Genomic DNA, 13,314 nt, shown 5'->3' with positions numbered 1-13,314 from the left:
TCACTGTAATGCGAATGCTCTCTGCTATGGGCGTCTCCCGACTCCTAGACGCGCCCGTATTCTGATAACCACGCCCAACTCCTGTTGTTTGCCACGCAGACCACGCCCCTTTCTTATCATTCTCCGCCCCTCCTTCTGCTCCCTGTCAGTTCTCCTGCTCTTGTCCCGGGAGGATCAGTTCGTTCCCCGCTGTGTGATGCCCGGACTCCAGCCGACTGATCCTGTGATGGCCGAGGAGCTGGAGGAGCAGTAAGTCCCTGGTGACTGGTAATAATGGAGGCTGCTGTGTTATGTAGGCCGGAGCACTAGGCCCTGGTTACACAACACCAACCAGGGTGCTTCCAGGTATTGCAAAACTACAACTCCCAGCATGCCCGGACAGCCTTTGGCTGTCCGGGCATGCTGGGAGTTGTAGTTTTGCAATACCTGGAAGCGCCCTGGTTGGGAAACCCTAACCTAAGTATTACTGGGTGTGTAAGCAGCTACAGGTGGATTATGTGATGCTCCACAGCGCCCCTCCTGTCCTGACTGAAGAAGGTTGTAAGGACATGATGGGAGTTGTAGTTTTTCCACAGCTGGGGAGCCACTGTTCTACGGAAATGTCTGACAACTGTAAAACTACAACTCCCAGCATTCAGGATGATGTAATTTATTCCTATTACACAACAGTAATTGACATGTAGTGACTGCTGGAGGCCTAGAAGGATCTATGGCTGTGTCCCCCCCCAGGCTTCAGCCAAAGAGAAGGACACGTGACCCGAATGACAAAGTTTTACTGTTCTCCAGCTGCCTTAAAGGGGAAGTGTTTCCTTTTATTCTTTTCAGCTTCCACAGGAAAATGCAAATCTGCACCAAAACCCCCCTGATGCTGTGAGGATACAGTATGTCTCTGTGGAAACCCTACATCTACGTCTGATATAGTTCACACTAGGTGACATTATAGCATCATTGTCACTTAAAGGGGTACTCCGGTGGAAAACGTATTATTTTTTTTTAATGAACTGGTGCCAGAAAGTTAAACAGATTTGTAAATGACTTCTATTAAAAAATCTTAATCCTTTCAGTACTTTTTAGCAGCTGTTTGCTACAGAGGAAAATCATTTTTTTTTTGTGTTGTCCACAGTGCTCTCTGCTGACACCCGATGCCCGTATCAGGAACTGTCCCCATAGCAAACCTATGCTGCTCTGGACAGTTCCTGATACGGGCATCGGGTGTAAGCAGAGAGCACTGTGGACAACACACAAAGGAAATTCAATAAGTAAAGAATTTCTTCTGTAGTATATAGCTGCTAAAAAGTACTAAAAGGATTAAGATTTTTTTTAATATAGAAGTAATTTACAAATCTGTTTAACTTTCTGGCTCCAGTTCATTAAAAAAAAAAAAAAAAAAACCTTTTCCACCGGAGTACCCCTTTAAAACAACTTTTCACATGTAGCCCATAGATTTAATAAGTTCAGATCACACCAGGTCCCACTCCTGAGACCCACTGGGAAGTTTTAAGCCAGTATAATGTATGGCAGCATGCTCCACTGCCTCGCTGGCCGCCAAATCCGGCTCATTTACTCCATAATAGTAATTCAGGTTAGAATTACAGCTTGGCCCAGCATTTCAGTCAGCTGTAACTCATGATCGCAGCAGGTCTCAGGACTGAGACCCCATGCAATCTAAACTTTTGACTTGTCTGAGCAGCATTTCCGAAGTTTATTTAAAGGGGTTATACTTTTTTTTATATATATATATATATCAACTGGCTCCAGAAAATTTGACAGATTTGTAAATTACTTCTATTAAAAAATCTTAACCCCTTCCCGACCTATGACATACCTGTACGTCATGGGTGGCAAGGTGTTCCCGACCCATGACATACAGGTACGTCATGAACATTACTGCCGCTACTCGCGGCATCCCACAGCGCCCGGAAAGATGGTGGCTATCACTGATAGCCAGCCATCTTACCGTGCGACCACGGGGGGTTTCATCCCCCACCCCCCCCAGTGATCGCTGCTATCAGCTGGTCAAATCTGACTAGCTGATAGCAGCGTTTTGCTATGAAAATACTTAGCAGCGCAGTGTGTGAGTTCCGATCACGGGGATCGGGACACACACCGCTCTGCTAAGTGTCCCTGACCCGTCCCCCGGCGTCACTTACCCGTCGGAGCGGTGTCCCGGTGGTCCCGGCATCCTCCATGCGGTCCTGGCTGCGCTGCGTCCCGGAGGTGAGTTTCCGGCAGCAGTGCAGCATCTTCATTGGCAGCAGTGAGATCGCCGTAAAGCGATCTCACTGCTGCCTCTGAGAGTTTCAAAACTGCAACTCCCAGCATGCCCAGACAGCCTTTGGCTTTCTGGGCATGCTGGGAGTTGTAGTTTTGCAACATCTGGAGGTCCTCAGTTTGGAGACCACTGTATAATGATCTCCAATCTGTGCTCTTCCAGATGTTGCAAAACTACAAATCTCAGCATGCTCAGTCTGTCCAGCATGCTGGGAGTTGTAGTTCTCTAACATCTGGAAGAGCACAGATTGGAGACCATTATACAGTGGTCTCCAAACTGTGGACCTCCAGATGTTGCAAAACTACAACTCCCAGCATGCCCAGACTGCCCAAGCATGCTAGAAGTTGTAGTTCGGCAACATCTGATCCTTCAGATATTGCCGAACTACAACTTCCAGCATGCCTGGGCAGTCTGGGCACGCTGGGAGTTGTAGTTTTGCAACAACTGGAGGCACACTAGTTGGGAAAAATTGTCCGTTTCCTACCTCAGTGCCTCTAGCTGTTGCAATTGTTGCAAAACTATAACTCCCAGCATGCACTGACAGACCATGCATGCTGGGAGTTGTAGTTTTGCAACAGCTGGAGGCACACTGGTTTGGAAACACTAAGTTTGGTTGCAAAACACTTGAAAGTTTATTACTTAACTTAGTGTTTCCAAACCAGTGTTCCTCCAGCTGTTGCAAAACTACAACTCCCAGCATGCACGGACAGCCAAAGGGCATGCTCGGAGTTTGCAACAGCTGGATGTTTGCCCCCTCCCCCCAATGTGAATGTACAGGGTACACTCACATGGGCGGAGGTTTACAGTGAGTGCTGCAAGTTTGAGATGGCACAAATTTTGCGCTGCAGCTCAAACTTCCAGCGGCAAACTTGCTGTGAACCTCTGCCCATGTAACTGTACCCTAAAAACACTACACTAACACTAACCTAAAATAAAAAGTAAAAAACACTACATATACACATACCCCTACACAGCCCCCCTCCCCCCAAAAAATGAAAAACGTCTGGTACGCTACTGTTTCCAAAACGGAGCCTCCAGCTGTTGCAAAATAATAACTCCCAGTATTGCCGGACAGCCATTGACTGTCCAGGCATGCTGGGAGTTTTGCAACAGCTGGAGGCACCCTGTTAGGGGTATTCTATGCCAATGATTCCCAATGTCCACCCCTATGCAAATCCCTAATTCAGGCCTCAAATGCCCATGGCGCTCTCTCACTTTGGAGCCCTGTCGTATTTCAGGGCAACAGTTTTGGGACACATATGGGGTATCGTCGCACTCGGGAGAAATTGCCTTACAAATTTTGGGGGGCTTTTTCTTCTTTAACCCCTTATGAAAAGGTGAAGTTGGGGTCTACACCAGCATGTTAGTGTAAAAAAATAAATTTTTTACACTGACATGCTGGTGTTGCCCTATACTTTTCATTTTCATAAGAGGTAAAAGGGAAAAAAGACCCTCTAAATTTGTAACGCAATTTCTCCTGAGTACGGAGATACCCCATATGTGGGTGCAAAGTGCTCTGGGGGCGCACAACAAGGCCCAGAAGGGAGAGTGCGCCATGTACATTTGAGGCGATTTGCACAGGGGTGGCTGATTGTTACAGCAGTTCTGACAAACGCAAAACAATAAATATCCACATGTGACCCCATTTTGGAAACTACACCCCTCACGGAATGTAATAAGGGGTGCAGTGAGCATTTACACCCCACTGGTGTATGACAGATTTTTGGAACAGTGGTCTGTGAAAATGAAAAATAAAATTTTTGATTTGCACAGTCCACTGTTTCAAATATCTGTCAAACGCCAGTGGGGTGTAAATGCTCACTGCACCCCTTATTAAATTCCATGAGGGGTATAGTTTCCAAAATGGGGTCACATGTGGGGGGGGTCCACTGTTCTGGCACCATAGGGGCTTCCTAAATGGGACATGCCCCCCAAAAACCATTTCAGAAAAACTCACTCTCCAAAATCCCACTGTTGCTCCTTCCCTTCTGAGCCCTCTACTGCTCCCCGCCGAACACTTTACATACACATATGAGGTATGTGCTTACTCGAGAGAAATTGGGTTACAAATTTTAGGGTGATTTCTCTCCTTTTACCCCTTGTAAAAATTCAAAAATTGGGTCTACAAGAAAATGCGAGTGTAAAAAATGAAGATTTAGAATTTTCTCCTTCACTTTGCTGCTATTCCTGTGAAACACCTAAAGGGTTAAAACACTTACTGAATGTCATTTTGAATACTTTGGGGGTGCAGTTTTTATAATGGGGTCATTTATGGGGTATTTCTAATATGAAGATCCTTAAAATCCACTTCCAACCTGAACTGGGCCCTGAAAAATTACGATTTTGAAAATCTTGAGAAAAATTTGAAAATTGCTGCGGAACTTTGAAGCCCTCTGGTGTCTTCCAAAAGTAAAAACTTGTCAATTTTGTTTATGCAAACACAAAGTAGACATATTGTATATGTGAATCAATATGTAATTTATTTGGAATATCCATTTTCCTTTCAAGCAGAGACTTTCAAAGTTAGAAAAATGCTAAATTTTCAACATTTTCATGAAATTTTTAGATTTTTTACCAAGAAAGGATACAAATATCAGTGAAATTTTACCAATAACATAAAGTAGAATATGTCACGAAAAAACAATCTCGGAATCAGAATGATAAGTAAAAGAATTCCAGAGTTATTAATGTTTAAAGTGACAGTGGTCAGATTTTCAAAAAATGCCCAGGTCATGAAGGTGAAAATGGGCTGGGTCATGAAGGTTAATCCTTTCAGTACTTATGAGCTTCTGAAGTTAAGGTTGTTCTTTTCTGTCTGATGACACGTGTCTCGGGAACCGCCCAGTTTAAAAGCAAATCCCCATAGCAAACCTCTTCTAAACTGGGCAGTTCCCGAGACATGTGTCATCAGAGAGGACTTAGACAGAAAAGAACAACCGTAACTTCAGAAGCTCATAAGTACTGAAAGGATTAAGATTTTTTAATAGAAGTAAGTTACAAATCTGTTTAACTTTCTGGAGCCAGTTGATATATAAAAAAAAGTTTTTTTCCTGGATAACCCCTTTAAATAGAAGTGATGCTTTTAACCCCTTAACAACAATGGACGTAAATGTACATCATGGTGCGGTTGTACATTTACGTCATGGACATGACCGCGAGCACCGGTCATGCACGGCAGGGCCCAGCTGCTGTCAGCAGCCAAGGACCTGCAAACAGCGCTGATGTCCGCCATTAACCCCTTAGATGCCGTGATCAATACAGTTCACAGCATCTGTGGCAGTTAAAATGGATGATCGGTTCTCCCACAGCGCTGCCGCAGGGATCCAATCATCCATAAGGGCGGATGGAGGCCATCAGGGATCTTCTGCTCTGGTCTGAGATTGAGCAGACCAGATCAGAAGATTGCCGATAACACTATGCATAGCACTGAACGGTATTAGCAATCCAATGATTGCTATAAATAGTCCACTATGGGGACATAAAAAGTGTAAAATAAAAAAGTAAAAAAATGTATTTAAAAAAAAATGTAAAATCCCTTACCTCATTAAAAATGTAAATCATCCCTTTTTCCCCATTTACCCCCCCAAAAGCGTAAAAAATTTATTAATAAACATATTCGGTATTGCTGAATGTGTAAAAGTCTGACCTATCAAAATATATTGTTAATTATCCCGTACGGTGAACGGTGTAAACGTAAAAAAATATATAAAGTCCAAAATTGCAGCTTTTTTGTCACATTTTATCCCCCCAAAAATGTATAAAAAGTTATAAGCAAAAGTGGTACCAATAAAAACTATACACACAGCGCAAAAAAATGAGCCCTTCTACCGCCCCGTATATGGAAACATTTTAAAGTTATAGGTGGTCAAAATAGGACAATTTTAAACATATTAATTTTGTTAAAATAGTTTGAGATTTTTGTAAAGCGGTACAATTATAGAAAAGCGTATAACATGGGTATCATTTTAATTGTATTAACTTACAGAATAAAGAAAACATGTCATTTGTACCATAAAGTGCACAGTGTGAAAGCAAAACCCTCCAAAATTTGCTAATATGCGGTTTTCTTTTCATAAATAGTATTTTTCTGGTTGTGCCGTACATTTTATGATAAAATGAGTGATGTCATTATAAAGTAAAATTGGTGACACCAAAAAAAGTGTAGATTTTTAGAAGGCGAGGAGGAAAAAAACGAAAAGGCAAAAATAAAATTGGCCTGGTTCTTAAAGGGGTACTCCACCCCTAGACATCTTATCTCCTATCCAAAGGATAAGATGTCTGATCGTGGGGGTCCTGCCTCTGGGGACCCCCGGGATCTCGGCTGCGGCACCCGCTGTCATGATTGCACAGAGCAAACTCGCTCCGTGCGTAATGACGGGCGATACAGGGGCTGGAGCATCGGGACGTCACGGCTCCACCATCTCGTGATGTCACGGACTGCCCCCTCAGTACAGGTCTATGTGAGGGGGTGTGGCGGCCGTCACGCCCCCTTCCATAGACTTCTATTAAGAGGGCGGACCGAGGGGGCGGAGCCGTAATGTCACAATGCTCCAGCCCCTGTATCGCCCATCATTACACAGAGAGCGGGGTGCCGCAGTCGAGATCCCGGGGATCCCCAGTGGTGGGACCTATGCGATCAGACATCTTATCCTCTATCCTTTGGATAAGGGGATAAGATGTCTAGGGGCGGACTACCCCTTTAACCCCTTAACGACGCAGGACGTATATTTACGTCCTGCGCCGGCTCCCGCGATATGAAGCGGGATCGCGCCGCGATCCCGCATCATATCGCGTGGGTCCCGGCGCTAATCAACGGCCGGGACCCGCGGCTAATACCACACATCGCCGATCGCGGCGATGTGCGGTATTAACCCTTTAGAAGCGGCGGTCAAAGCTGACCGCCGCTTCTAAAGTGAAACTGAAAGTATCCCGGCTGCTCAGTCGGGCTGTTCGGGACCGCCGCGGTGAAATCGCGGCGTCCCGAACAGCTGATCGGACACCGGGAGGGCTCTTACCTGCCTCCTCGGTGTCCGATCGACGAATGACTGCTCCGTGCCTGAGATCCAGGCAGGAGCAGTCAAGCGTCGATAATGCTGATCACAGGCGTGTTAATACACGCCTGTGATCAGGATGAGAGATCAGTGTGTGCAGTGTTATAGGTCCCTATGGGACCTATAACACTTCAAAAAAAAAGTTAAAAAAAAAGTGTTAATAAAGGTCATTTAACCCCTTCCCTAATAAAAGTTTGAATCACCCCCCTTTTCCCATAAGAAAAATAAAACAGTGTAAAAAAAAATAAAAATAAACATATGTGGTATCGCTGCGTGCGTAAATGTCCGAACTATAAAAATATATCATTAATTAAGCCGTACGGTCAATGGCGTACGCGCAAAAAAATTCCAAAGTCCAAAAAAGCGTATTTTGGTAACTTTTTATAACATTAAAAAATGAATAAAAAGTGATCAAAAAGTCAGATCAAAACAAAAATCATACCAATAAAAACTTCAGATCACGGCGCAAAAAATGAGTCCTCATACCGCCCCGTACGTGGAAAAATAAAAAAGTTATAGGGGTCAGAAGATGACATTTTTAAACGTATACATTTTCCTGCATGTAGTTATGATTTTTTCCAGAAGTGCGACAAAATCAAACCTATATAAGTAGGGTATCATTTTAACCGTATGGACCTACAGAATAATGATAAGGTGTAATTTTTACCGAAATATGCACTGCGTAGAAACGGAAGCCCCCAAAAGTTACAAAATGTCGTTTTTTTTTTCGATTTTGTCGCACAATGATTTTTTTTTCCGTCTCGCCGTGCATTTTTGGGTAAAATGACTAATGTCACTGCAAAGTAGAATTGGCGACGCAAAAAATAAGCCATAATATGGATTTTTAGGTGGAAAATTGAAAGGGTTATGATTTTTTAAAGGTAAGGAGGAAAAAACGAAAGTGCAAAAACGGAAAAACCCTGAGTCCTTAAGGGGTTAAGGCCAAAATGGGCTTGGTCCTTAATGGGTTCAAGGAGTTGTGCAAGATCGTAAATTTTTGTAGAAATGGTTCAGGATGTTGTAGAGTAAGCAAAGTAGCATTTGCCTTTCTGAACCCTCACCTGTCTGTATATCCTGGTCCTTATGCCACATCCAAAGGGACCAGGAAGGAGACACCCATGAGGTACCTAGGAAGCATGAGAAAAGGACTGGTGATGGATAGGTAAGGTGAGTACTACTTCGGACAGACAACCATTTTATAGGTGCTGTCCATAGTAGAGGGTCTCTACTCCTCTTTATTAGTCAAAGTAGTCATCCTGTGAAGTACTACATACCGTAGACACTCCTTTACTTGTTAGGTTGTCATTTTTTACCTTGTGGTGATCAGCGGACAGCTTATGGGGTATACAGCGCGGTGAGGTAGAGGAAAGCTGGGATAACAAGCTGCAACGTTTATTGCTTCTTCTATCAACACTGTGTGGGTTAACTTTGGACTTGTGGAAGCAATAGTGATCTACGGTAGACTTGTCAGAGATTACTAGTATATACTAGCCTGGGTTCACACCTAGCATTCTGGTCCGTATTTGTAGCCTTGTGAGAGCTTTATTTAGCCAATGATGAGGCTCCTTGCTACAAAGATCTTAGCTCTCCTTGTGTCTTGGCACTTGCGTTGTATAGTGGAGAAGTCTCCGGAACATTTCTAACAACACATTGAGTGAGCATGTGATTGCTGAGGATGGTGACGGATGACATGGAGGGTGTGACAGGTAGGGCCTATTATTAATAGCTTATTCTGCTTCCTTCTGTGCTAGGGGGGTGTCTAAGCCTGTTTACACTACACAAGCAACCAGATCCACACACACTCACATATATATATATATATATATATATATATATATATATATATATATATAGTATAAGTAAACCTGATTCTTTGTAGAAACACAACACTTGTTTGTTTGGCTTAGGCTGCATTCACACCACGTTTTTGCAATACAGTTCCCGTCACAGGTTTTTGATGAAAAACGGATTCCTCAAAACCTGACTAAATTGTATCAAATCGTGTGTACAAATTTCAACCCGTATACTGTTAAAAACCATATACGGGTTTAAAAATAATGTCCGGTTGCATCCGTTTTTTAAGAAAAAAACGTATACGTTTTTAACTTTTCACTCCATTTTGAATAAAGTTTTACTTGTTTGATTGAAATTCCAAGAAATAGAACTGTGCAAAGTCAAAAAATGTATGGTGAATACCGGATGGAACCGTATGCACACATGGTTCTGTACGGTTCCCATTGACTCCCATGTTAAAAATAAAAAATAAAAAAAAACTTATACGGTTTAATACAGTTTTTCACTCGGACCAAAAATCGTGGTAGACTACGGTTTTGGGTACAGGAAAAAAAACTGACAAAACTATAGAAGTTGCAAAACGGACACAACCTGATGCATCTTTTGGCATACGGTTTTCAATGGAGAGTCAAATGTGCATACGGTTTTCAATACGGTTCCGTACGGTTTTCACAGTAAAAACGTATACGGGAACTGTATTGCAAAAACGTGGTGTGAATGCAGCCTTAATGAAATGCGCATGTAAGTGAGTCACTTACACCTGATAGTTAGCACTTTTCACACATGGCAGGTTTGTTGCAGAAATTTCTACAGCTGAAGATTAGTCCTTTAGGCATTCAGCATGTTGTAGTTCTCAATGGGATCCTGCTGCTCTATGCATACTGCGGGATTTGCGAAGCAGGATCCAGCTGGCGTTATGAACGTCTGCCCTAATAATTAACCTGTTCATTCTTTGGGCGAAATTCGGCCAGACTGCATTACAGTCTGAGACGGCGCACGTCCACATTCAGACATGGTGGATTTGGCCATTCTGCACCAAATATATGACAATTTACAGTACAATCTGTGTGGATAGGATGCCCCATCATCTGCTAGAATAAAGAGGAGATAAGCTCCATGGAGCAGTGTGGTTCCGCTTTCCCTCCGCAGCACCACTGTAAATGCAGGCACGCACTCTGTGGAGAAGTATTAGGCTATGTTACAACAAATTAACCTGAGGGGGTTAAACAATCTCTCAATTCTATGTCACACAAATAGGAATAACACTAAACCTTTATTAAACTAAATATCATGTGTGAGGAACAAAAGTATTTAAAAACACAACTCCCCTGACATCCTGGTGTCAGTGAATGAACTACAAGGCAAGGATGGGTCAACTCAGTTATCGGATCTAACTATAAGGCTATGTGAGCCCTAAATTCTTAGGTGGTCCTCAGTATTAAACTGGGTTATGCGCTTTGGGTGTCCAAAGGGCTTGGAAGGTACAATGATCCCTTCTAACCACTTATGTATATAATGTTCATTGATCCTAAAACCCACAAGGGGTTCCTGGGGGACCCCAGCAGATAGCTACCCATTCCTTGCTGTGCACCGCAGGAGTGGGCTATGTGTACTTGTTTTATTTGTATTTATTTCCAGCAATTGGAGTTAGACTTAAGATGTAGTGGAGTTGCAATTTAAAACACAAAACTGTCACACCCCAACATGTTTCACCAGTTCTGTGGCTTCATCAGGGAGACAACTGACAGCAATGAGTGTCAGTGCTAAATGAGCCCTTTTATATGCCCTTGTGTCTCTAACTAACCAGCATGGTCAGCCAGTAATCATGCCTCTGACTGTGGTCCAATCAACCTCATCCTCTCATGCATACCTCCACCAATGTTAATCTGTTATACTCGTCATTACAGCCATCAGCCAATCAAATTATAGAACCTTAGGTGTCGTCAGATGCCACAGTGAGCGGCTGACCATTCAGTGCTGATATTTCATGGGCCAATCGGTGGTCGCGGTGGTGCAGTTAGCCACTCCTTGCTAATACTCTCAGAACCAACCTGTGTTCAAGGAGAGGGAGATACTGCCTTACTCACCTGTATTCATCCGGTTCCCAGTGTCTGAAATAGCACGTAATCTCGATCACGTGAACTGCCGCATCCTCCGCGGTCACGTGATCCACTGCTGTCATATGAGCGTCGCTTGTAAACAAAACATTCGCGGCCGCACTAGTTCTTGTGGGCGCATGCGTATTGATGTATTTCCCATTCTGAGGTTTATTATACACTGCATGACAACTATTCATTATACAAATGGGAGTGTTAGAAATAAAAGATATATATATATATATATATATATATATATATATATATATGCTTCTATGCGTGAATAATTAAAAATGAATTGTGACAAATGTGGAATAAATATCCCGCCTTCAGAATTTAATACCTGGAATGGAGACAGATAGGAAATATATAAATGAAAACATTAATACATGACATTTCTTTTTAAGATTATATATCTGTATTAGATAAGACAAACTATATGATCATATAAATAAACATTAACTGAACAAAAAATGGATGTACACTGCAACGTGCATAACATAATATATAGATATATATAAGATATGGTGTGATAATATATTGATATATTGCTCTGAGAATTATATATTGGTTTTGAAAATTATTTATTAATTCATTCATTCTTAATTTATCTTAAGGCACTAATAAATAAGATTAGTGGTATGATATAAGACCACGCACAAATTCTTACACTTGATCAAGTGCACTATATTTTTATTATACACTTTTTTTTTTATTATACACATTTATTCTATTTCATTTTATTTCACATTCATCACAATTCATTTCTAATCATTACACACATCTATTCTATTTCATTTTATTCCACATTTGTCACAATTCATTTTTAATTATTCACGCATAGAAGCATATATATATATATATATATATATATATATATATATATATATATATATCTCTTTTATTTCTAACACTCCCATTTGTATAATGAATAGTTGTCATGCAGTGTATAATAAACCTCAGAATGGGGAATACATCAATACGCATGCGCCCACAAGAACTAGTGCGGCCGCAAATGTTTTGTTTACAAGCGACGCTCACATGACAGCAGTGGATCACGTGACCGCGGAGGATCAAGATGAGGTGCCATGTCAGATGCTGGGAACCGGATGAATACAGGTGAGTAAGGCGGTATCTTTCTCACATTGAACACAGGTTGGATCTGAGAGTATTAACATTGGTGGAGGTATGCATGAGAGGATGAGGTTGATTGGACCACAGTCAGAGGCATGATTACTGGCTGATCATGTTGGTTAGTTAGAGACGAGCATATAAAAGGGCTCATTTAGCACTGACACTCATTGCTGTCAGTTGTCTCCCTGATGAAGCCACAGAAGTGGTGAAACATGTTGGGGTGTGACAGTTTTGTATTTTAAATAGCAGCTCGACTACATCTTAAGTCTAACTCCAATTGCTGGAAATAAATACAAATAAAACAAATAGCCCACTCCTGCGGTGCACAGCAAGGAGTGGGTAGCTATCTGCTGGGGTCCCCCAGGAACCCCTTGTGGGTTTTAGGATCAATGAACATTATATACATAAGTGGTTAGAAGGGATCATTGTACCCTCCAAGCCCTTTGGACACCTAAAGCGCATAACCCAGTTTAATACTGAGGACCACCTAAGAAATTAGGGCTCACATAGCCTTATAGTTAGATCCGATAACTGAGTTGACCCATCCTTGCCTTGTAGTTCATTCACTGACACCAGGATGTCAGTGGAGTTGTGTTTTGAAATACTTTTGTTCCTCACACATGATATTTAGTTTAATAAAGGTTTAGTTTTATTCCTATTTGTGTGACATAGAATTGAGAGATTGTTTAACCCCCTCGGGTTAATTTGTTGTAAAATTTGATACCTCAATATATGTCATTGGGCCGTAAGGTAGTAGTTTAGTATTAGGCTATGTTCACACGGCGGCGTAAATTCGGTAGACTGTGCCATTTTCATAGACAGCAATGCATTTTTGAGCAGATTCTGCTGAAATGTCAATTTCTGCATGGAAATTTTGTTGTGTGAAAACAGTGGGATTCTGCTGCAGTGGAATTTCCATGCAGAATTTTTCCACTGGATTACGCTCAGAAATCCCGCCACGCGAACA

The 13,314-nt window shown here is 42.2% G+C and overlaps 1 protein-coding gene across 2 annotated transcripts in view; it reads left to right on the top strand.

Annotated features, from left to right (window-relative positions):
• ABHD4 (abhydrolase domain containing 4, N-acyl phospholipase B) overlaps positions 1-13,314 on the top strand; it is a 31,071-nt gene continuing 17,757 nt past the window's right edge. Inside the window, exon 1 of one of the 2 annotated variants that reach the window (XM_056527538.1) lies at positions 1-249. Coding sequence is in view for 1 of the 2 variants with exons in the window: in XM_056527529.1 (XP_056383504.1) it covers positions 197-249 (53 nt within the window). In the remaining variant the exon portion in view is untranslated. The remainder of the gene's footprint in view (positions 250-13,314) is intronic. The other variant, XM_056527529.1, reaches the window with a different exon arrangement.

This window comes from Hyla sarda, chromosome 1 (assembly GCF_029499605.1).
Source record: "Hyla sarda isolate aHylSar1 chromosome 1, aHylSar1.hap1, whole genome shotgun sequence".
Taxonomy (NCBI): domain Eukaryota; kingdom Metazoa; phylum Chordata; class Amphibia; order Anura; family Hylidae; genus Hyla; species Hyla sarda.
Note: the sequence above shows the minus strand (reverse complement) of the source record. Positions and strands in the feature narration are given on the sequence as shown.